This window comes from Drosophila yakuba, chromosome 2R (genome assembly GCF_016746365.2).
Source record: "Drosophila yakuba strain Tai18E2 chromosome 2R, Prin_Dyak_Tai18E2_2.1, whole genome shotgun sequence".
NCBI lineage: Eukaryota > Metazoa > Arthropoda > Insecta > Diptera > Drosophilidae > Drosophila > Drosophila yakuba.
Genome location: NC_052528.2, coordinates 18,240,740 through 18,264,931, shown reverse-complemented (window position 1 = coordinate 18,264,931; position 24,192 = coordinate 18,240,740). Strand labels below are relative to the sequence as shown.

The following is a 24,192-nucleotide window of genomic DNA, read 5'->3' as shown; positions in this document are numbered from 1 at the left end:
GAGAACTACCGATTACCGGTTAGATAAATTAAGTAATTTTTCAGAATCGTAATATGGTCACATTGCCACGTGCATTCTTTCACTTCTTTTTTTCACTCAAAATGGACGGTCGAGTTTTCTGCTTTGATTCTCAACTAAAATTTAATAAGATGGTAAGCTAACGTTACATTATTGTGTGTTGGTGTATTAAAAAGGGAGATGGCTTAAATGATGATTATATACGTACCGCCCCAGTCTGAAGAGACGTGTTGATTCGGTTATTTTTACTGACAGAAAAAAGCCACAAGTTGCCGACTGATTTAGTGGTAAATTTACAATATACTAATATTGTTCTTTAATTTACAGGATGATGTGCGGTAGCAGGAACAATCTCTGAAAATAGCAATGGAAAAGAACAATTTTCAAGGTTTTCTACCACATTTATCCACACGTGTCCAAAAGTAAGGTTAGTTTTGACTAGAAATTATTTGAACTTTCTCGTAACTATAGTTTGCAATAGTATTATGCTCCATTTGAAATTCAGCGGTACAGTATCATATCCAAGGAAATTAGAAAAATATGTTCCTTGGGTCCATGAAATTCCACGTGGTTATTTCTTCGAATTCCAGAGATTCGCCTTGTAGAAAGATGACTTTTTGGAAGAACTGTACTAGTTGACTAAGCATATTCATATTGTAAACTATTGTTGCTTGATATCTTTTATAACTGAAGGATGAAACATTTACCCAGCTCGCTTTGATATTCAATGAAGAGAACTGTTCCATATCCAACGAAAACTAAACTGCTGACTTTCTACATTTACGATAAGCTATGCGTTATTTGTTTATATATTTATTAACATGGTTGTGTTTCTATTTGCAGATTCCATTTGAAAGTGTATTAAAATGCACATGGCTTACGAGAAGGTGGGTTTTCATACACTTTAATAGTTAAAAACTTGTAAATGATGATTTATTATTATTTGCTACTCTTGAAGAGCTTTGATGAATACTTACACCTTATAACCTGATGTAAAATTTAAAAAACGAAAGTCTCATCAAGATTGAATTTGTTTTTTAATGCTCTAAAAATATTTTTTGTATATTTTTGCAGATAGACGGAAGCAAAATAAGATGAGCAGAAAAAGGTGCTCACGAATGCCTGAGAAATGGAAATGTTTAGGTAATAACATTATTATATTATTCGCGATACACTTTTTGTATGATGAAACATTTACCCAGCTCGCTTTGATATTCAATGAAGAGAACTGTTCCATATCCAACGCAAAAATAAACTGCTGACTTTAATTAAACTAGATGAGATATAATTAACTGTTTTTACCTAAATATTAATGTTTAAAATATTGCATTATATTTCCAGAACTAAATTCAGAGATCTTGGTTGGACTGCGTAACAATAATGGGCACATCAGGTAATTAGAATTATACAGTTAAAATAACATTTATATATTTGTATGATGAAACATTTACCCAGCTCGCTTTGATTTTCTATGAAGAAAACTGTTCCATATCCAACGCAAAACTTAAATTGCTGACTTTTATCATACACTTATAAATGTGATTTTTTCTAAACGCCTATTACAGTATGCTTTCTTAATATATTTACAGAAAATGAGTAACAAAACTCCAAATTGTTTTCAATTGACCGAAATATGCAATCCACTAAACCATCTGGATTTCTTCTCAGGTGTGTATTAAGTTTTTTAAGTTAACTAGCTAAACGTGAAAATGATGATTTATTATTATTTGCTACTCTTGAAGAGCCTTGATGAATACTTACACCTTAGAAACTGAGTCCATTGTTTATTTACAAGTGTTCAAATATAACAATTCCAAACATTCAGTATTAATTTTCTATTCTGTATTTTATTATATTTATAGAACAATGGCTACCAATGGAAACTAGAAGTGCAGACGAATTCGGGATTATAAGGTAATTTAAAAGAAGATTTACGAACATTTTTAACAATATGATGAAACATTTACCCAGCTCGCTTTGATATTCAATGAAGAAAACTGTTCCATATCCAACACAACTAAAATGCTGATTTAAATCATCCATGAATTATTTTCATCCTTTACGAGTAGTTTTTAAAACTAATTTTATCTTTTCAGAAATATCTTGTTCTCTCGTTGTATTGCACACGAAAAATCGTTTTCCGGCTATGTAGTTTGACGGTAAGTAATTAATCTGTATTGTAGAAATATTATATGTTCTTATACTGTGATGTCAAACCAATAGACAAGCATATAACCGAACAATCGTGTTGATTTTCACCTGACTGAGCTTAGCAAAACACTATCATTAATTTAAATCAAATTAGTCAACATAAACTAAAGTGCTTTATTTTATTTTACAGGCAAAGCAAGGAGAAATGCGTAAATATCATCATAAAATTTCATGAAAAAATGGTAAGCATATAACTAAATCGAAAGACTTCATATGTGCAATGATGAACAACTTATTTAAGAAAAACAGTTATCCCTGTCATAAAAATAATTGATGATAAAAGTTGCTGATTCATATATGAAACTCTTCTTATTAGTAACTCCTTTTATTCGACTGAAATTAATTAATGTATTTATTCTTACAGATATCTGCGCACTAAATCAATCAAGCTTTGAAGGAATTTAGGTGATTAGAAAGGTCAGTTTCCACTTTTTGCTATCTACTAAGAAATTTCTTTTGTGATGAACATCTTTTTAAAGTCAAACAGTTATCCCTGTCATAAAAATAATTGATGATACAATAATCTGACACACTAGCTTTTTACGTGTATCTTTTCTATCTACAGCTGCGAAAAAAAAAATAGCACCACTTGCCCAGTAAAACTTTGAATAAGTCTCCTACCTACAATTTTGGGTTTAAAAGGATCTGAAATACCTTTTTAGAAAGGTTAAACAATTCACTTTTTAGGAAATAAAAAAAAATCACAATTGTTCTATGAATTCTTAACTTATTTAAGGAACTTTATGAAAAATGACAAAAAAGGGCGAAAAAAATAATAGCACCACTTCATAAAAAATGCTTTAAACATAAAATATAAACTTAAGAGTAACAAATTCATTAATAACAAGTGATTGTATATTAAAACAACGCCGATCCCATTAATTTAGTGTTTGGTAGTGTATCCTTTATTAGCAATAACAGCTGCGCAACGCTTTGGCATGGAGTCAACCATGTCCTGGCACCGTTTTGGGGTTATATTGCTCCAGGACTCCTTAATCACGGTCCATAGGCTTTCGTTATTAGTTGGCTTAAAAGCTGCAACTGCCTTTTTAATATCCGACCAAAGGTTTTCGATGGGATTGAGGTCTGGCGACTGCGCAGGCCACTCCAGAACATGAACTGATCTATTTTGGAACCATTCCTTGGCTTTCCTGCTGGTATGCTTGGGGTCATTGTCTTGTTGGAAGACCTATTTTAGCGGCATATCATATTCAGCAAAGGGTAGCATAACCGTTTCCAAAATATCCACATACACATGCTGATCCATTATGGTTTTATCCAATGTATTGGTCCAACTCCATAGTAAGAAAAACATGCCCATACCATTACACTGGATCCGCCGTGTTTAATTGCTTCTACTGTGTCGTTTGGCTTATATTCGGTGTTCCTAGGGCGCCTTACATTCGATCAAGATCCATTGCCACCAAAAAAAACCACCTTGCTCTCATCTGACAATAAAAAGTTCGTCCATCTTTCGCATGGCCAATTTAAAGGTTCCTTGACGAACTTAATGCGCTTGGGTATGTGTCTCCCATTTAAAAAAACGACCTTTCCTTGGACTACAGCCTTTTAAACTATGTTCCCTTAGACATGTGTGAACTGTTTGCACTGTTGCGGATATGCTGAGATCCTTTTTCAGTTCGGTAGGAGCTTTAAATGGATCCTTCTTGCTCTCGGGCACTAGCCTTTTGAAGAGATGGGTGCCCAATGATTGTTTTTTCCCACGTTTTTCGGGATTCTCGTTGTAGGTGATTACATTTCCCATAATTTTGTTTGAGCATTGAAGGATTTGGCCAATATTTCTAAAAGATTTTCCTTCAGAAATGAGTTTTTTGATCAAGTCACGTTTTTCTTTAGTGCAGTGCTTTCCACGTCCCATTTTAATGATTTTTTAAAGGAAATTTTTTAAAAATCATTTTCGAAATAATAGATTATGTGTCAAGTTTAATAACCACATGCTTTTTACCAAAGCAATCCTTCGATAATTATTGATTATTTGAAAAAATCGATAGTGGTGCTATTTTTTTTTTCGCCTCATTTTAGACCTTGCCGCCCAAAAAAAATTATAAAAAATTAAGGTATAAACAATTCAAATTTTTTTTTTCATTTTTGGATGGGAAAAATATCTAGCATTATGCGAAAAATCAGTATTTGGTTCTATCGGTACCTCAACCTTATCTTATTTGATCAATAACAAAAAAAGGTATGGTGGTGCTATTATTTTTTTCGCAACTGTATATGTCTATCATATGACTAAAAAAAACTGTTTTCTTTATTTCAGATTCACAAAGATAGGAACATTTCCAAATTATACCCAGTGGAGGATGCCTTAAAAAGTTTTAAGGTAGGCTGCCTTTCCAATACAATCTTTGACCATTTATTTTTTATGATGACTTCGTATACCGCCCCAGTCGGAGAAATTATGTCGATTCGGAATTACCTGATACCTAAATTCTAAAATATATTTGTCGATTGATAGATCTGTTTGCTAAAACCTTTTTCTTTTTTCTTACAGATATTCACACTTTCTGAAGTACACAAATAGCAATTGATTTTTAGTACAAGGTATGTTTTATTTCAATAAATCTTTAACTATACTTTTATTTTTGTGATGATTTCGTATACCGCCCCAGTCGGAGAAATTATGTCGATTCGGAATTACCTGATACCTAAATTCTTATATAAATTTGTTGTTTGATGAATCTGTTTGCTAAAACCTTTTTCTTTTTTCTTACAGATACTCACACTTTCTGAAGTACATAAACATCAATTGATTTTTAGTACAAGGTATGTTTTATATCAATCAATATTGAACTCTACTTTTATTTCTTGTGATGACTTCGTATACCGCCCCAGTCGGAGAAATTATGTCGATTCGGAATTACCTGATACCTAAATTCATATATAAATATATTTGTTGTTTGATATATCTGTTTGCTAACACCTTTTTCTATTATTCTTACAGATATCTTAGGATTGCCAGTGGAGCAGAATATTTACCCGTCAACCTTATTAAGGTGTGTATTAAAAATGGATTCCTAAAATGTATCTAAAATTTCTGATGACAAACCAATAGACAAGCATATACCTGAATTCACGTGTGTTGCTACCTTTTTCGACTGAACTAGACCAATATTATTAACTGTGCCAAATCAATTACCCGAACCCAAAATTAATCTAAACTTTATTTTCGTGTTTTAGACTTCACCATTTATTGGATCGATCTTATCGAGTTGCTAAAACATCCATTAACGTAGAAATGCTTAAAAGGTATGTAAATTAAATAATAAAATGAAACTTTTATGTTATGATGAACACATTATTTAAACAGTTATCCCTGTCATAAAAATAATTGATGATTAATTCAGCTGACATAAACTCGTCATTCGTGAAAGCTAAACACTCGACATTTGTTTAATATCCACTTTATCGTTTCTTCTAGGCTACCTGGCTTTAGGCTTTGTGAATCAACTGAACTTTGTGGTAAGTATTTTTTTTTTATTTCGTGCCAGGTTATCATTTTTTCTTGATGAAAACCTAGGCAAGCATATAGCTGAATTTCTCTGTCGATAACACACGTGACTGATCAGTCACATTTATTTTCGTCAATATTATTAAACCTTAAATACAGAAACTAATTTCTATCTTATCTGTTCTTGCAGGTATCATGCGGATTGCGAAGATCAAACACCTCACTCTGAACTCTGAAAACCAAACTGTTGTAGTCATTTGAAGAAATAAAAACTCAAGAGATACTGTTTAATATAACGTGATATATTTTATTTTGCATTACAAATTATGTATAGACATTCAATCGCTTCAGTTAGCTGGGAGATAATTGTAACGCTCTGTTTTCCACATTGGCCCAAATCAGCGGGCTGCATATAAGAATATTGAATTTGTAAATGTTGAGTCCTATACGTGTATATATATTTTTTGCTTTGGATGTTCGTATATGTAAACATGTAAATATAAGTATACGTGGTTCAAATTCACGTTACATATGTGTTGTTTGCTTGGCCAGGGCCTTACATTCCTCATCATTGTAAATATAATATATATATATATGTATATTCATATACTGTATGCGTTGGTTAGGGGGCGCGAGCATACACGTTCAAAAAACCCAATTGCTTGTTGCACAAAAATCTACTTGATTCGTCTTAACTTAATTTCCGCTTTCAACGCTCTCAAATGCTTGGATGTTTTTGGATTTTTCGCGTGTGGACGCGTGCCATTTGCACACTGAAACATTTAATGGAAAGCACAACTAAAATGCCTGGTATTTTGGTTAATAGGTTGCTAGTGTTTGCATATCGATATAAAATGTTCAATTCTACTAGACAACATTTATAAAGTTTAGCTATTATTTGATTTGCGGTTTCAACGTGTCCCTCTTATAGATCGTTTAAAACTATAGCTAATCAAATAATGTGCTCCCCGTTTTAGAAGTGGGACAAATCAGGCAGTCATTTTTTAACATCAATGACGATTTACACAGAACACAAAGGGGGAGTTCGAAAATATATTGCAGATTTTTTAGTTACACTTAGATATCAATTCCGTGCAGGAGTCCGAATAAAATGGAGATGGGGCTGAATCGAATGTCTTGCGTTTACTTTCTCAATCACTTCTTTTTGTCTCGTAAAATTTAATTTTTTGTTCTTTTTATTACAATTACTCAATAGATGTTTTCAAAAAACAATAAGGAATCAACAATATTCATAAAATGTATCATTATAGAATATATGGTAAATATAAGTCTAAAAACTACATGTAATTTGTATAGATCTAGATCTGTATTTGTTTGGTTGGGTATGAAATAAATAGTTTTGCATGCGTTGATGAATGGAAGTTGGATATCTGTAGCTTAATGCCCAATATGCTTCTTGATCAGGGCCTGCAGTAGCCGTACCTTGGCCTTCTTCTCCTTGTACTGGGCGTAGGTTTCCGTCTCCAGTGAACGACGATCCTGCTTGAGCATCTTCCGTCCATTCTGCTCCTCAAACAGCGACTCGTACTCCCGAATGGTGGACTTCAGCAGGGATTTCTCATCGCGGGCACGATCCAGCTGCTCCCACAGTTGGTCCACACTCAGTGCGGCGATGTTCTCGCTGGCGGCCTGGTTCTCCTGGCTTGTGGCCGAGTTCCCCGTTGCCGGACCCGTCAACGTTGTGGTGGTCGTCGTCGACTCGTCGGAGGAAGCATTCTGGGTAAGAGTATTGGGGGCATTGGAGTCGCTGGGCGAGTTGGTGGTCTCTGTGCTGTTGTTCGATGAATACTGCAGCGGAGTGGAAGTGGCCTCAAACACCATAGCCTCGTGCTCGAGGATTGTGGGCAACTCGGGTATCCCGGTGCCCGCTCCAAACATCACGGTGCGCGACACCAGACGCTTCAGCTGCCGGTAGCGATCGTAGAGCGGGCGGGCGGCATCGCGCTCCTCCTTGGTGATGGGATGACCATAGAGGCTCTCAAAGTACAGCAGTCCATGCTGCACGGCGCTCTTCTCCTGCACCAGTTGGTCGGCATTGAGATCCTCCAGCTGCTCGGAGCGATGGCCATTCACACGTTTCTCGTTCAGATTCTGCAATTTAAAGATAGACATTAGTAAATGAACTTCTCATTTGTGTTATATGACAACTGCTGATTGGATACAAAACGATAAAAAGCTAGCAATCGGTGGAGCAGAAGCCGGTTGTTAACTGATAAAGACCACCCACATTGGTAAACAAGACAATTAATCAGTGGCCCAAGGTATTAACCGCTTTTGATTTGTTTATGACAGACTGGCGATGAGCAAGCCACAATGGCAGACACTTAAAATTGAATAGAAGATGCCAGAGCGCCAAATGAAAATAGAAACAAGTGCGGAATATATCCGTATTGTAAACAAATTATACATATGCACTGCTGACATTACAGTATAACAATATATAGTACATATGGCCAAGCACTTGGATGTATGCTCTTTCGGCATTTTCCCATTTCACATTTCCCAACACCAAAGCCAATCACTTTGTTTTCTTGGCAGAAATTCAATTTCGCGCGGACTTCTTTGGGCGAAATGTTTGTCTGCCGCGCTCTATGACAAATGTATCATTAATTTGTCAATATTGAGAATGTGGAGGCTTGTCTGCACTCATAGGGTATATGTGTATAAATAGATACTCATTATAATGTGAAAGAAACAACCTAATTTGGAATGCGCGATTCTGGTCAGTCCCAGTGAAACCATAGGAACGCCAAGAAAATAATTGAATATTTTGCTTATATAAATGCCAAAGGCAAATGCCCGTTAAATAAGTATCTTGAAATGATATTTCCTCTCAAAGAAACTCAAAATGTTATTGCAAAACCCTTTTAGCGAGGAATTGGTTAAACTGTTTACACTCCCTATCCTATTCCCCTTAAAAGCTCTTTGACATTCGCTGAACCGCGAAATGTATCTTCATATTCTAGTCAAAACAACATTTTGTTTTCGAAAAATGTGTACCAAGTGCCTTTCGAGAATGGGGCAAGATCAAAGTTATTGCCAAATTGCTAAACATGTCACCGCAGACGGCTGTCGAGGCAATCTGCGTATAATATATGATATCTGCCTATTGTATATACATTGTATATATATGTGGAAATGTTTCTGACGTCAGCTCCACTTGCTAATTGTCATAAAATATTTCGTGTCTCGTGATTTTGCAGAGCGACGGATGGCCGCTAAAGGAGATTTCTATTACCTGTTCGATTTCAGCGAGGGTGGCCTTCATGCGCTCCAGCTTCTTGGCAACCTCCTGGCCACCGATGCCGGCGCCACCGCCGCTGCCCACCTTCAGACCCAGAGCTGCGATGGGATCAGTCTTGAGCTCGTGCCGTTCCTTGCGCAGCTTGCTCAACTCCGCCAGGGCGTTCTTCATGTACTTGTCGTTCAGCCGCTCCGCCTGAGATGGCCGGTAGCCCAGGCGCTGCTCCAGTGACTCCTCCAGCTGGACCAGTTTCTTCTTCAGCACGGTCACGCGCCTGTTGATGGCCTTCACTCGATCCTCGGGCGTTTGAAATGCCCCCATCATGGCGGGCAACACTTGTTGCATAACATCGCGGGTGCGCATATTCTCCAGCGAACTGAACGCTCGCACTGCATCCATGGGCTCCAGGCAGCAGTCCATGTCGGTGATGTCCGAGTGCAGCTGCACGGTGGCTGCCTGCTTGGGCAGCTGCTGTGGATATGGCATGACCTTGGCCAGCTTAGCGGCTGCATCCAGATTCCCACCGATATGTGGTCGGGAGTGGGCGTACCTCCGGCTTAGAATGGGTGCCGGTTCATCGCCACGCTCCCAGGGCAGGGACTCCTGCGCGGAGGTGAGATCCAGGCTCTGCTGCTGCCTCTGAGGTTTGGCTTTAATGGGCGCGGGGGCATTGGAGGTGGGCGTGCTGTCATCGCTGCCCGCCGAGGAGCTGGTGGTGGGTGTGGGGGAAATACTGGCGCTCCTCTTCGACTGCAGCTCCTTTTGCTGCTGATGGAAGTCTATCAAGTTGTTGTCGTTGTGATCGGCAGCGGACTGCATTAATTGCGTTTGATTCTGCTGCTGTTTCCTGCTGCTGATGAAACCTCTGCGTTCGTACTTCAAAGCCGACAAGTCGTACTTGTAGGCGCTTTGCTCATCCCGTCTGGATGATGGCAAATACTTGGAGCCACTGCCTCCGCCGCCCTTCTTGGCCACCCCAGACTTGCGCACCGGCGGCTGGCGGGATTTGCAGAAACGCTCACTGCTGCGTCGCCTTTCGTGCTCGCACTCGGAGTCATCGCTAGCCTCCTTGGGTGGCTGACGAGCGGGACTTGTCTCCAGACGTGGACGCTCCTTGGCTGCTTCGCCTGTCGGCAGGTTCGCCAACGAGGCATTGTTCTCGCCCAGCTCGGAGCATTCCTCCTGCTCCCGTTCGAACTCCTGCCGATAGTTGGCGTAACTGGCCGTGCGTTTGAAATCCTCGGAAGAAACTCGGCGAATAACCTCACACTGCGCCTCCAGAAGATTGGCCGCCACCTGGGCCGTGGAAGAAACGATGGCCGTCGGTTCTGTGAGCAGCTCCTCGCTGTTGCTGCGCTGCAGCTTTCGATCCTGGCCAAAGGCCGAGTTGCTGTCCAGGCGCTCCTTGCGCTTGCGCGATGACTTCTGCCATTCCAGAGCCGGATGAATGATCTCCGGCAAGTAGGTGGAGTTGAAGCCGCTGTTCAGGTGGCTATTGTCCGTGCCCGTCGGCGTTGGCTTCTCCGGACTGCAGACCACCTCATGCCGGTCAGCGGGATTCGAGGACGACGAGGATGATGACGATGATGAGGATGCTGCACTGCCGCACGAAGCCGTCGACGATGATGAACCAGTGAGACGACTCAGGTCGTCTTCGTTCAGCCCAGTTGTGGGATGGCGCATGCCGCACTATTGAAAAAAAGGGAGAGCAAAAAGAAGAAAATTCATGAGACAATCAGAAAATTCATCAGAGTTCCGTGACGAGCTTAAGCTTAAATTATAAATAATTAAACAGCCCGCGAAATGTCGTTTCCCTGGCACAATTAAGTGGCTTAATAAGTGGCCGGCACACCGTGTCGTATGAGTAATATTCTAGTCAACACATTTCTTTCTGCCTCGTCATGAACCATCGTCAAAATAATTGTTTAATGAGGGCGTTCATTAAACTATAATAAAATATCCAGTTTATATATCCAGTTTATATAACACGACGATTTAATAAAATATTTATTTTAGTGGCTTCCAAAATTCGTGTTTTTTAAAATCAAGATATAATAAAAAAATTTTATAAATTTCAAAACTGATTTTTAAGAGTATATGAGTTTATGGAAATGTACTAATTACCGGTTATGCCTTTATTTCATTTTTATCAATCAACTTTTTCGATTTGATTTATATAATAAAGTGATGAAATTTGGATAGAAAATTGATAAGCGCGTAATTTCATCGGAAATGTTAATATGATAAAGAAATAACTTAATAATATGTAAAATTTACCAGAATATATGTTATAATCCTGGGTGTCATCTTGCTTGGCTAATCTCTACTTTAATCAGTCTAACTAGATTAATTATCACAATTGATTTAATACAGTTCACGTTGAGCTTTGATCACAAGCGTTTGATTTGAATAGACTTTTGTTGAGCAAATAAAAGTTATAATAAAAATGTCAACGCCTTAAATCTCGCTTAATAAATTTCAATAAACACTAATTGAAATTTACTTTTCACGTTTTTTTCTTTGTATTTTCTGTCTGCCTTTTTTAATGTATTCAAGTGTTTCAGCCGTTTCTGAGGTCTGCAGTTTATCAATAATTCACATGTTGTTCAGTTATTACAAGACTCGCGATTTTCCGCGATAATTATAATGCTGTTTCCAGTTCTCTAAAGAGTGTTTTCTTTAAGAATCGTTTGCTTTTTGGCTCAGACACAGCCGAGCAAAAATATTGGAGGAGGTAACGTTCTCAACGTTGCTTTCTTTGGGCGCACCGAATCACTATTAAGCCCATACCGCTCCGACCTCGCGAATTATATGCGAAAATCCCGCGAGAGCGGCCAAGAGCCAAGAGCCAAGATATAGCGAGAGAGTGCGCCCGCGCAGTGATATAGTTCCCCGATCCTATACCACACGATCCCATACGATACGATACGATCCCAACCGATCCAAAACCGATCGATCGGGGAAACAGCAGCAGTGAGAGGGCCGCCGAAAGGTGCGAAAGCTTTGGTAAACAACACTCGCGAATGCTAACAAGACCAACAGGAGACACTTTTATCGGGTCCACCATTACCTTCCTTATCAGGGGGGTACCAGTGGTACATAGGCGGGGTGCGAAAGGTTCGCCGGAGGGTTAAAAATAAATCTGGCCCGCTAATTAGCAGCAGCTCTAGACTATATGGTCGCATTGATGGGGTGAATTAATTTATGCACTTGTTTACGCCCTCGACAACACGAGAAGCGCGCTTCCATCGAGTATATAAATGTCCAAAATCGATCGATCGATCGAACAAACGCACAGATTTGGTGGATCCGAGGCCAAAGACAGGTAGCTGTAGCGGGAAATAATCACAGAAATATGTGCAGGGGCACAAATGCGATCGAAATGCGAATGCGAAACGCGAAAAGCAAATTTCAAGTGCAATGTCACGACGTGTGTACGAGCGAGTACAAATATATATAAATTAAAACAGTTGCGCGGCGTGCGAGCTGGAATTCTCTGAGTCACTATCCTCTAGGTTAACCAAATATCGGAGCATCTTCGGTCAACCGCCCGATCCCAAACGAGACGCACCAATTAAGATCCACGCGCCCTACGGTGACGTCAATGGCGAACGTGATCGAGTTCAGTCGCAAAACGAGAGACAGAACATCTCGAATCTATGAGATTCGCCTTGTAACGCAGCAAACATTTATATTAATCATCCACCCACAGATTTCGAATCATGAAACATGTTAACACGGCGTATGGGTAATAAACTTTACAGCCACCACTTGGCTGGCACATTAAAAAGAAGTTACTATTTACGGATTAGTTGGTTACATACATAGCTTAATGAAATAATAACAAATGGAAACCACAATTAGCAAATCTGTAAATAAAAGAGTGGCGCGTGCAAAGCATTTCCAATTGGCATGTCCATTAAAGAAGGGTCTTCGGTCTTTATCAAATTAATTAGACTACTTAAAAACCTGCGGCGGAAAGGGGAATTAGTTTTGGGGATTTTCGGAGGCGAATAGATAGGGACAGGTGAAAGCCTGTCGCCTGACACCTTTTAATGGATAATGAATTGGACTTCAATCGCACAGGTGTCTGGTTTGTTGATTCTGGGATTAAAGCACAATGGCATTCGTTTCAAAGCATAATACAAAATGATTCGAAATCATAGAATATAACACATGAATGTTCTTTATGGGGTCATAAATACGACTACTTCTAGCTGGACAATGGGTTGAATGAAATTGTACCATTTACTCATCGGAACTGGAAGTCATATCTCTGTCATTATGATGTTCTTCTATGGAATTGTTTATGCAATAAAACGGTTTAGTAATTGTTTACAGAGTAGCGACCGCACAAGTGCATGACTCAAAAGCTCCGTCAAAAGGTCGAAATGGATAACCATCCAATCCAATCGAATCCACATTCAATCCACTCACCCAAACAGTCACAAGTAACAGCTGACACGAGCCCACAAATGAATTGGCATGTATTTAGATATAGATAGCGCATAAGCAGGTGATATGGGCCAGATTCCCACCTCTTAACCAGACATTCTCGATAAGAGTCCTTCGTCATGAACTATTTATGGACAGCAGACGATTGGAGTCTAAGTGGTTTGGGAACCAAATCAGCTCGGCCATAATAATTCTATAAACCTGATAGTCTGATAGTCCAAATGAGCCAAATATAAGTTCTGATAAACTATTTAAAATTTAAGCCAATTAGTTTTTCAATAATATATACTCTTAATATAATATCTTGCTTCCTTCACATAACCTAATTACATGATGTACCTTTGAATTGATTAGCCAAAGAGAAGAAAACTCAAAGGTAATTTCATTCAAAGTAAGATTTAGACGCTTCTCAATTGTTTTCAAAGAGTTCCGCCAGGAAGCCCATAAATTAACCTAATCCCCCGCCCAATGCCGCCTCCCCGAAGGTCGCGCAGCCTACTTCTTTAAAGAGCCACGCGCCGAAATCAATATGTTTACCGCCCAAAACGGCACGAAAACAAAGTCATGGGTACAATAGCATGTGGATTTATGGGGGCTTTGTTTCCTGGCTCTGCCACGCCTGGTGGTGGCAACCATGAGCACCGCAGCCTCGCGGCTCCAGCGGTGAAACGTCAGAGTCGCCTCACACTGCGTTGCTAAAATTGGCCCACGCGGCGTATGCGCAATTTGAGGCTAAGCGAAATGCGAACCGTGAGATGTGAGATTTGGGAATTTTAACAAGCCCGTGCGAATATCTCTGGCCGTCGCGAGTGGCCGATTACTCGAGTACAAATATTGAAAAGCCATTTTCACCGGCTGATAAGTCGGATTTACCTGGTAACCAGGCTAATATCTTCAAAAATAACAACAGCCTCAGACTGCCCAGCGCCGGCTGAAACCGGAATTAAACCGGTGACTGCAGGTCGGAAACCACACACACATTGCTCTCCTCTAGACATCCATTGAGAGGTTTTAGGTCTCCACTTTGGCATCGAGTGGGTAAACAGTGTTAGCGTAATTGTGTTTTTGATATGGTCAGGGGGCTCTCACGATAATAAGTATGTGGTATGGTATGCGGTGTTGACATTTCATCCGTGCGAGTGGTTCGGCAATTCGGCAACCGAATCGTAAACAAAACGCTAGTCCTCGTCAGTTTTTATAGCTTGTCCATCAATTTAATGGTATAAAGCAATGAAATTTGGATTTTAATACTATCCAAATTTAATCATTGATTACTTACTTTTCACTATGAGAGTATAGTCTTGGGAATGTTTTGCCTTGGGAGTTGTTATTTTAAACAGCTTGCTTCAAGTTTGAGTAATTACAATTAGGCAATCGCAGATGTTATACATTTTATTGGGTACTTACAAATGAGTCACTATCTGTGCACCCACTGCAATCACAGCTCAGAAAATTCCACCAACCAAAGACAGGGCCGGAAAAGTCCCATTGAAAGTGGGAAATGGAATGCCAAGCTGGCGAGTCTTGAAAAAGATATCCGTTGCACATAGTTGACAGCACGTACTCGCCCTCAATGGATACAAATGTGAGTATATAATTGAACGACAATTAATCACACCGATTAGATAAGGGGAAGCCGATTCACACAAACTGATAGCGAATTTAATTTATGTACTGCCACTGGAATTTCAAGCAGCCATCTCAAGTGGCGAGACATGATCATAATATGTGGCCCATCGATCTGAAACTAAGGAAACGCGTTTCTATTTTTGCCTAGTTCTATTTTTGCGACTCCAACAAAACGTAACTTTCCACAGCAAATGGCATCAATCACGGCTATATCGACTAAACAAGTCACTATTTCGACTTCCCTCCCCAAAATCGGTTAATGTCAGTCACGTGTTTTTTCGAGTTTTTCGGCTGCAAATCCAAAGATTGCGCAACTTCAAACGAGAACGTAGTTCAAGAAGGAACGAAGTGGGGAAAACTTGAGACTCCCCAACAAGTTATGGGGCATTGCCAATGGAATAATACCGGGCCCGAAACCGAAATGCAAATGCGAAGCTCGCAAAAATTTAATGAAGCGCGGCTGAAACAACAAACAGCTAAGATTGACACAAAATTAGCAGGAAAAGTGAACTGGGAATATGCTAGGGGAAAATGATTGAAACCACTTCCGAAATAAACCTAGCTAATGGCGAAAAAGTGTCCATGGGGTCAAAGTTCATATCCTTCATTTTCCCCGCGTGACGTAATAACTTTATTGGCAGTCACTTGATCACTCTCGGTGCTTGTTGTTGTTTGCGTTTTCCGTTTGGTTCCATCAATTAATTTACAAATTCCGCTTTCTGCTCTCTTTATGCGAGTCTTTATTTTTACCCGCTTTCGTTAGAATCAATCAATTTCAATTGATGAAGGCATCTGCAGTTCATAAAAAAAAAAAACATCGACAGCAATCAGAAATTTCTTTTTCCAGTTTCGTGAACTTTGCCAACTCGTATATAAATAAAATATACCCAGCAGACGAAACGAAGAAAGGGGAATGCAAAGCTGGTTGCCATAATTTACGAGCTACGTTCAACTTGAACAGGTTTTTCCCATTTAATTTATTCGCACTGATTTCATTTTAATTTTAACATTTAATTTCTGATGGGACGCGACGCACGCATATCTTATTGTTTAAACAAATGAATTTTTGCATACCATTTGCTACTTTTCCAATGGTGTCTCGCGTCCAATAGAACCTCGCATCACTAGACCAGACACTCCAGCCACATGACCGAACGACCACCCAGCACAGTTGGTCACGAGACCCGCAATCCGCAATCGATGCATGAGGCACACGACCCTGGCGGATGCATCTAATGGATGCCGCTGTGGATGCCGATTGTCTTATTCAATCGCCTTGCGGTGACTCGTGGTTTTTAATGAATGATCTGAAGAATGGGGTACGACATGATCATGTGGCTGGCAGTGGAGACAAAAGTACTGCAGCTTTGTTGAGTTTACGACTTCAACGTTAAGTGATTCTCACATGTTTGACTCTTTAAGCAAACAGTTTGGGACACAAAAGGGTTTTTAGCTTGGCAGTGTACTCAAAAAACTACATGAGTCCAGTTTAGTTACTAAATTAAGTAACTTTGCATGCCCATATATAAAGCATTTGTTTTTAGCTGTCTATTTTTAAACTTGTTTACCAAAGCGTTTTGCAAAAAGGTGCATAATTTCTTGCCTTTACGCTAAAAATGTAATTTGAATAGACAGTAAATGTGCTGTTGTTACACTCTCACATGAGAATAAAGGGAATATTTTAATGAAAACAGTCCCCTGTGGTCCCTTATAATAAATCCATCCTTTGTTCTCCTGTCATACGTATAATTCCCAGCTATAGCCCCCTCCTCCGACTTCCATGATGAGAGTGTCGTTTTTGTCTGGGCAAACAGAGATCCCAGACGATAATTTTATACACATATGCCGATCAGTGGACCAGGCCGAATGCCAAATAGAAATTTAAACAATGCCAAAAATAACCGCACGATTGATTGCTTACACATTGAACTTTTCGAACAATGCCTAAAAATAGACGAAAACCGCACAATTTGGCTAAAAACGCAAAAAAAAAAAAAAACTGTTTGCTAATCTGTTTAGTTTGCGCGTTAATTAAATTTTGTCGTCGGGACACAGTGGCTTCCCAAATGTGGTGCATACTTCTACCGCAGACTACAACTTAATTGGCCTATGTTCGACTATAGTCGTATATGAAAAACAAATTGAAACGTAGACTGTCAATAAAGATGGTAATTTTTTGGGTCAACATACACGGTAAACCAATTTTCGTTGCACGTCACGAATCCCTAGGTTTGAAGGCAACGAAACCGAGGGGCCAAAAGGAAAAGCGCTAAAACGGGCAATATTATATTAACAAAACGACAAAACCGCTTGATAGCAAATAAAGCAAAAGGAGTGGGGGACACCTTTTTCGGCAGGGCAAACTTTCCGCTCAATTGTAGTGCCCACTGTTTGTGGCATGACTCAAATTCAGTATCTGAACTATATGTAAAAAAAATACAATAAACAAAGCGCACGCAGAAACAGAAAGCAGAACACAAAGTGGATCGATTAAATGGGAATGTAATGGAAAAATCGGTAGCGCCACTAACAAGATAACATTTTCGTGTGTCAGAGACAAAAAATGAAACTATGGATAGATACATGGCAATAAAATGGATACCAATATGTTTATCAAGGAGGCTTTTCCCCAGAAATCGCCAGCGTTTGTTCAACTTTGCGGCAGGCGTCTGAAAATATGCAATGGATCCTATTACGTTCGCTAACTTTTTCCATTGCCCTGGCCAAATGTGTTAATTTCTTTATAAGCCCCAGCGGTGGCAAAAATAAACACCGTATTATTTACCTAAATGATACACCTAGCAATTAGTTGGCAATCGTTTATGTAAATACATGTCCGGCAATAAACGGCAATTGTGGCGGACAGGTGTGAAAATAAGGGAAATTAAGACGTCCCATTGGAAATATAATGGCCTTATTTACCATATTCGATACTTTTAGAAACAATTCTCCGCTCGTTTGTTTACAAATATCGTATAACTTGAAGGGAGGGAGCGTAACACTTGGTAATGTTCGTTGGTAATTATGTACCCTCCAGTGCCGCGCACTGTTGATAATATATTAAATCAGAAAAGAGCAAGAGGATACTTTATTAAACACTAAAATGTTTATTAATTATTAACATAAGTGTATATAATAAGTGTTTCCTGCTCAATTGTGTTTTCTGCTAAGTGGTTCAAAGGATGCATTTGAAAGCTCACATTAAAAGATAAATACTTAAATCTATTGCGATAAAGCCAAATAACCAAGAAAAACTTCACATTTTTTAAGCCCTATTATAAATCCACTTAAACTCATATGCTTACGTTTACTTAGAGATTAATGAAGTACTTACAATGCAAGCCTTAACGGACTTCCAAAGATTTCTCCCAAAGTCTTCAATCTTGCTGGTTTTTCCCCGTACGTTCGCCAGTTGCACGTCGTTTTCCGTTCGACTGGTGGTGGAAAAAGGAAACGGAGGGTGCCAAATCGAACTGAAGACCGAAGGGTGCGCGAAATCACTTGGCCCGAAGCTGAAGATACGTTTTCGAACCGGATAGAACCGTTGGGATGCCGAGTGGCAGGATAGTCACATTGCCGTTGATTCACACGCGCACTCAAAATGGAATTGGAAGGGATGACGGAGTCCTTAGAGATAATTTAACTATTACGTTTGCTGTTGTGGCCTTTTGCTATTATTGTTAACTTTGGTATGGTAGCTAGATCTGGTTATTGTGGCTGCTGGCTGCTGGTGGTCCAGGATTTCGCAATCTCACGCAATCGCTAACGCAATCGTGCTGTTTCTTTTGGTTTTTGGGGCCCCTTGGGCTCTTGCCCGCTCACCTTTCTACTCGCTCTTGAGCTTAATTTTTTTCTTGACCTTGTAACGACGGTTGCGCTGATCTACGACAAACTCATATCGCGATCTCTGCACATTTTCGCTATCTAGACTATAGCTCAGACCCAAATGGCGTAGCACTCCTAGCGAATACGTTGTGACTGGATTTTAGTGCCGGATCGGATGCGAATTCCTTCTCTCTCTCTCTCACTCTCCCTCTCTTTCTCACTGGCAAGATTGAGTTTCCTCCCCTTTTCTTTAGTTCGCTCCTTGCTCCTGCCTCTTTCTGGGATGTAAAGAGGATCTCTCTGGAACTAAATGAGTTACCGACGACGTCTAACGGTGAATGAGCAGGCAGAGAACACCTGTCGCACTTTTATAGCACAATCGTATCCTGCGATCGCTCGCTCTCGCTGTCACTCTCTCTCAATATTGCAGTTGCAAGTGCATTCGCAGTTACACCCACACTCTCTCGCTCGCGCTCTCGTGCTCGTTCTCGGTCCCCCCCCTCTACGGGTATGGCTATCTCGCTCACTCGCACACTACGGCTGCTTGAGGAAGTGAGTGGACACGAGACGGTATCTGAGCATGTGTCTTTGCGGTTTTCGGCTGCCGCTCTTTTCGGGGGCTCTTCTCCGCCTTCTTGTTCTGCCTCCTCTTCTTCTTATTTCAATCGAGAGTTTTCCCCCTTGCAACGCCGTTGTTTTCTTCTTCGTTGTTTTTGTTGTGGCTGCCGCTTTTGGCACTGGGGCAATTATGTAAAACGTTTGGGTTTGGCTTACTTTAAAAACTTAGACACAGCTTTGGAGTGCTTTTATTTCGTATTTGTTTCTCTGCGTGTACTTGCAGCTTTTAGCTCTCAATTGTTGCTGTTGTTGCCGTGTGCGAGGTCATCGACGCGCATTAGCCGAAAAAAATCGATATTTAGCACTGGTCGCACTAGATAAATTGGGTTTATGGGTTAGCTTATGGCTGCCGATTTGTCTCAATGACACATATCTACAGAAACTGGAGTTTTTTAACGCACAAACGCATATACAAATTCAATGACCGGGCCGCGAATCGAAAAAACTTTCCGCTGACTTGGACGCACGTTGTGTCGCGAGACGCAATTTTACCAAATGGGAGCTGCACGATGTGATTTTGGAGCCCAACGAAGCGGCGCTCGCTCTTTTTATCTTTGCTCTCTGCTTCTCTTTTCTCTGTGCGCTCTCTCTTTGCGCAGACTCTTTTATGGCTGGCTTTCTTAATTCGGATTCCTTTGCATTAATTATCCAAATAGCGGTCTGATATGCGTCCTTAGGAGGTCCTTGGATGATGTTTCCTTTGGGGGGAGTTATGAAATGGGCGTGTAAACAAGGGCGTAATGCGCTCGCGCGCTCTCTTTCCTTTTCCCTCGGCGGTACTCTTCAGATGACGATGACGTTGCAAATGAAACGGTTAACTTAGCGGCGCATCTCTCTCGCTCGCTCTCACTTGACTAAATGCTCATTGGGTTCATTTTCATTTTGTCGAAGTGAATTTCAATTGCGAATCTCAATGAGCGAACTTATGACGGCAATTGCATACATTTTTGCATTCTGTTTATCCATAGCTGAAAATAGAAAAGTCAATTAGGACTCGCGTGAAAACCTTTGATTCCTCAAAACCCGATTGTGCAATCTATGCATGCAAAAATAAACCAACAAGTGCGGCACCAGATTGAGCAATCAAAACCAATTGGATGCAATTTACAGCTGGAAAAGCGGAAAAAGGGGTGGTGCTCAATAATGTACGGGTGTCAAGTTCTTATTCCCCCAATGAGCCCTCGGGAACTTTCGAGAAATTCCCAACACGGAGGAGGTGTGGCAAAAGGGGCGGGCGGGGGTTTTAGAGGAAGTAAATAGTTTCTGCATTGGGCAGTCGGCAGATTTGCATTTAAATTGATGTGGCTGCGAATCATAAACAAAACTTGATTATGCACACGAAACGAAAACAATTAAAATAGAACAGATTGTGTTCCTGGAAAGTCTGAGAAAATTCAGTAAATTTAAAAGGAAGAGGAAGGGAATGCAGGGAAGTTGCACTAAATGGCTGACATGTTTACGTTACAACAATTTTTAAAAGATTTTTAAAAATATTAATCTGCTAATATCACAAGCAACCAAATCCCGCAACCTTCAGGAAAGAACGCACTTAATCAACCTGTTCTATGGATTATCCTACATATATCGATGCCATCATGTTTATAATGCCAAGCCTGTAAATATGGCCATCAAATGACTAATTGATTGATGATGTCTGGCACTTAAATCCAGATGGATATTTTGCGTGCCTTTAAATATAACAAAATGAACATGCGAAATTTTCTCCATTTGCTTTAAAAGCTATATATATTTATATGACTATATATTCGCACATTAAAATGTCTTTGACGTCGCAGACAAAATTCGAAAAAAAACATTTTTTATGTTCTGCTTTATTTCGGGAAAGGAAAATAAATAAAATCAAAACAGAAACCGAAAAAATGTAAACATTGAAAGGAAAACATGTTCCGCTTGTGTGTGTGTCTCTGCAAATAAAACCATAAACGTCGTAAAGGTATCCTGCAGTGCCAAAAACCCCGCACCCCTCTTTTTCCACCAACTATCCCATTTTTTTTCTCTGACACAAGTCCTTGATGCAATCGACCGAGGTGCAATAATCCCTACTCGGATGTTGTAAAGATCTACACTGGGAAATAACGAGTAAAGCAACGATAAATCTATCAAAACAACAAAATAAATTTATATCCTTCTAAATTCATATTATGTAAAATTTTATTAAACCAGACAGACTATAATTTTTCTAAGTGCACCTATTATCCCATGAATTTTCATCTTTATATTTATAAAGAACAGCTTTAAAACAAATATGATTCATACATGTAATTTGAATTAAAATTAAGCAGAGTGCAACTTCACTACTTTTTTTCGAGTGCAGCTTTAAAGCGCCTTACCCCTTTAACCAGTTGCAACATTTGTGCCCGCTATTTACCTAATTTTCGGCGGATTTTTCTGCTCTCTTGCTCTCTTGGGTATTTGTTGTTGCTGCTGACTTTCCCACACTTACTCGCACGCACACGAACACATACACGGATAGAGGAAGTGCGAACAGTGCGACAGAAAGAAAATTGTGAACCACACCGGACGAGAAACCAACATCGAATGAGCGGAAAACTAACGGGCGCACGTGCTTAAAGCAGCGTAGTCCAAAAAGAGGGGAGAGAGCGCCAAATCATACGGTGGATATGGGAATGGGGGGTTGGGTAAGGGCAAGGGCAGGGGGAGTGGTGAGAGTTCGTTTTCTACTGAATGAAAGCGACAGGCTTCGTGTGACTTCGTCTGCGTTCGGCTCCCTTCGTTTGTGAAGCTGCTCTCTCCAACGGTCTTGCTCTCTCTCTATCCTACCCACCTCTCCGAAAAGTAGGCAAGGACGTGGCTGCAACGGCACACCTACGCCCCCTTGGTCACGCCTCCGCGCGATAATTAAATATCGCACATACGCAGCGTTAACACTTCCCTCGGCTTTTCAGATGGTAGGGCCTTTGCCTTTGGCCCCCGGTCACATTTCACGGCTTAATGCCTCGATTCGCTGCGGAATGCTCGCCCATAATGCATGCACGTCCTTGAACGCACACTTAGAACCGTTCGCCCACATCCTTTAGTGCTGCTGCTCTTTTATTGCATCATACAGTGAGATAAAAGTATAGATAATGGTCCAATAGGAGGATTTTTTTGGTGGTTGCTTTCCCACTGATATTTTAAGAAATAATTCAAAACACTCCCCTTATTCTGCTGTGACACGGGAATCTGCAAAAACACCACCTGCACTTACATATATGATCTATACAATATTTAAGTTGTCTAATTTTTCCCAGTGTAAGTATCCGTATACGTGCCATTTGACAATGTTGCAGGCAAGCGGCGGATAGTGAAATCCGGAATTGATGCTTGGGCACGAGCATAAAAGGGATTTGGAATTTTTATGGTCTTGTAGGACAATTCTTATTGCGCACTTTGTGGTTCCCGAGTCGTAGTCCTTGCCAAGAAACTTTCACTTAACCATTTCTTGACCAGGCCAAGTGCTTGAGCTAAAACATATACACGTATAGGTACATATGTACATATATGCACCTCTATATGCACACAATAATCCCTCTTTTAAATCTGTATAAATTTTGGATTTTTGCCAATGGCAGAACATTTTTAGCGAAATCGAAATACGTGCATTTAGCATTTTCGAGCCAAAATATGGTTTGTTTCTCTATTATCCACCGCCCCTGCAGTTTTCCAACCCCCTTTTCTATTTTCTCGCCAACTACATTACACAATTTTTGAAATGGATGATGTGATGAAATAACAAATTCTCACCCAATTGAAAGTGCAATCTTTAGGGAAACTGTACAATATTTGTTATTAACTAAATTTTCTTTAATAAATCTGGCGGCTCCTTATGTTTTGCTTTTCTTCTTGATTTGATGTTGAAAATAAAGATGATTATTTTGCTTAGTGGATATAGAGTTGTTATTTATTCCAGAGGTATAATTAATTGCAAATGTGCAAAACAATTTGAGAATGGTAAACCAAAGGAAAGAGTCCTTTAGACAACAATTCAAGGATAATATATGATTTAAAAGTTCCAGGGAAATACATGTGTTTATCTTTATATACGCTTGTGAAATAAATCATCCACAAGGTCGTGGAGTTTGCATTTCACCACTTTTGTTGCAACATTTAGGGGTGCGAAACTTTCAAGGTCATTTGCTACAACAATTCATGCTACAATTTATGCAGGGGCGACTGTTGCATATGAATTTGAATTCACTTCCGGGCTTATATATATTTTATTAAAATATGCGTGACAACCGAAAATAGCTGACCCACAAAGCCAGTGAGCCACTTTTTCCGGACGGAGCTGGCATTCTACCCCATTTCCCAACTCATTCCTCTTAATTTGGCCCGCTGTCTAGTCTCATTTTTTGGCCATCAGAGGTCCGAGCAACAATTACCCGCAGACACAACAGCCATGATGAGTGGGCAGGGATGCCACCCACTTGGGTCGCCCACTCATCCACCTCCTGCCCCGCCCACTGGCCGCCCCTTTTTGTGAATGGCATCCGTGGACTGGAGGACTGCGCAGAATCCTCTCTATCGATTAACTCGCAACGCAGACAGCTCTCTCTAATAATACTTGGGATAGGACATGGGGATGGGTTATGGGTACTAGGATGTGCGTTGTGGGATGGGTGATGTGATGCCGATGTGGAATCAACTGCGTAGTAGCCAAAAGTCAAGTTGAAGGGGG

At 40.1% G+C, this 24,192-nt stretch overlaps 1 protein-coding gene, 1 long non-coding RNA gene and 3 other non-coding genes across 11 annotated transcripts; 4 read left to right on the top strand and 1 right to left on the bottom strand.

Annotated features, from left to right (window-relative positions):
* The first annotated feature begins 40 nt into the window (after window positions 1-40).
* On the top strand, window positions 41-5,997 carry LOC26536359. Of its 6 annotated transcripts, XR_005560468.1 has the most exons (18): window positions 41-152; window positions 346-445; window positions 862-905; window positions 1,093-1,161; window positions 1,360-1,411; window positions 1,608-1,686; window positions 1,881-1,932; window positions 2,115-2,177; window positions 2,360-2,411; window positions 2,594-2,646; window positions 4,360-4,432; window positions 4,511-4,573; window positions 4,745-4,794; window positions 4,967-5,016; window positions 5,195-5,246; window positions 5,431-5,499; window positions 5,672-5,712; window positions 5,892-5,997. It is a non-coding gene; the product is annotated as an uncharacterized LOC26536359 (long non-coding RNA). The 6 variants fall into 6 exon arrangements; XR_005560469.1 differs by lacking the exon at window positions 4,360-4,432 and having other exon boundaries at window positions 346-440; XR_001454255.2 differs by lacking the exon at window positions 4,360-4,432 and having other exon boundaries at window positions 42-152.
* Window positions 2,443-2,526, top strand: LOC6531222. Its single transcript, XR_005560903.1, has one exon. It is a non-coding gene; the product is annotated as a small nucleolar RNA R38 (small nucleolar RNA).
* Window positions 2,682-2,764, top strand: LOC6531221. The gene has a single exon (XR_005560905.1). It is a non-coding gene; the product is annotated as a small nucleolar RNA R38 (small nucleolar RNA).
* On the top strand, window positions 5,528-5,608 carry LOC6531216. Its single transcript, XR_005560904.1, has one exon. It is a non-coding gene; the product is annotated as a small nucleolar RNA R38 (small nucleolar RNA).
* Window positions 5,983-22,052, bottom strand: LOC6531214 (protein FAM13A). Of its 2 annotated transcripts, XM_015195684.3 has the most exons (4): window positions 21,883-22,052; window positions 18,385-20,461; window positions 8,961-10,655; window positions 5,983-7,813 (listed from the first exon to the last, which is right to left on the bottom strand). In XM_015195684.3, exons 3-4 carry the CDS (start codon window positions 10,647-10,649, stop codon window positions 7,100-7,102), a joined length of 2,403 nt encoding a protein of 800 aa, XP_015051170.1. In that variant the 5' UTR covers window positions 10,650-10,655; window positions 18,385-20,461; window positions 21,883-22,052; the 3' UTR covers window positions 5,983-7,099. The 2 variants fall into 2 exon arrangements, with proteins under 2 accessions (XP_015051170.1, XP_002092042.2); XM_002092006.3 differs by lacking the exons at window positions 18,385-20,461; window positions 21,883-22,052 and adding an exon at window positions 11,244-11,262.
* Between the last annotated feature and the right edge of the window lie 2,140 nt (window positions 22,053-24,192).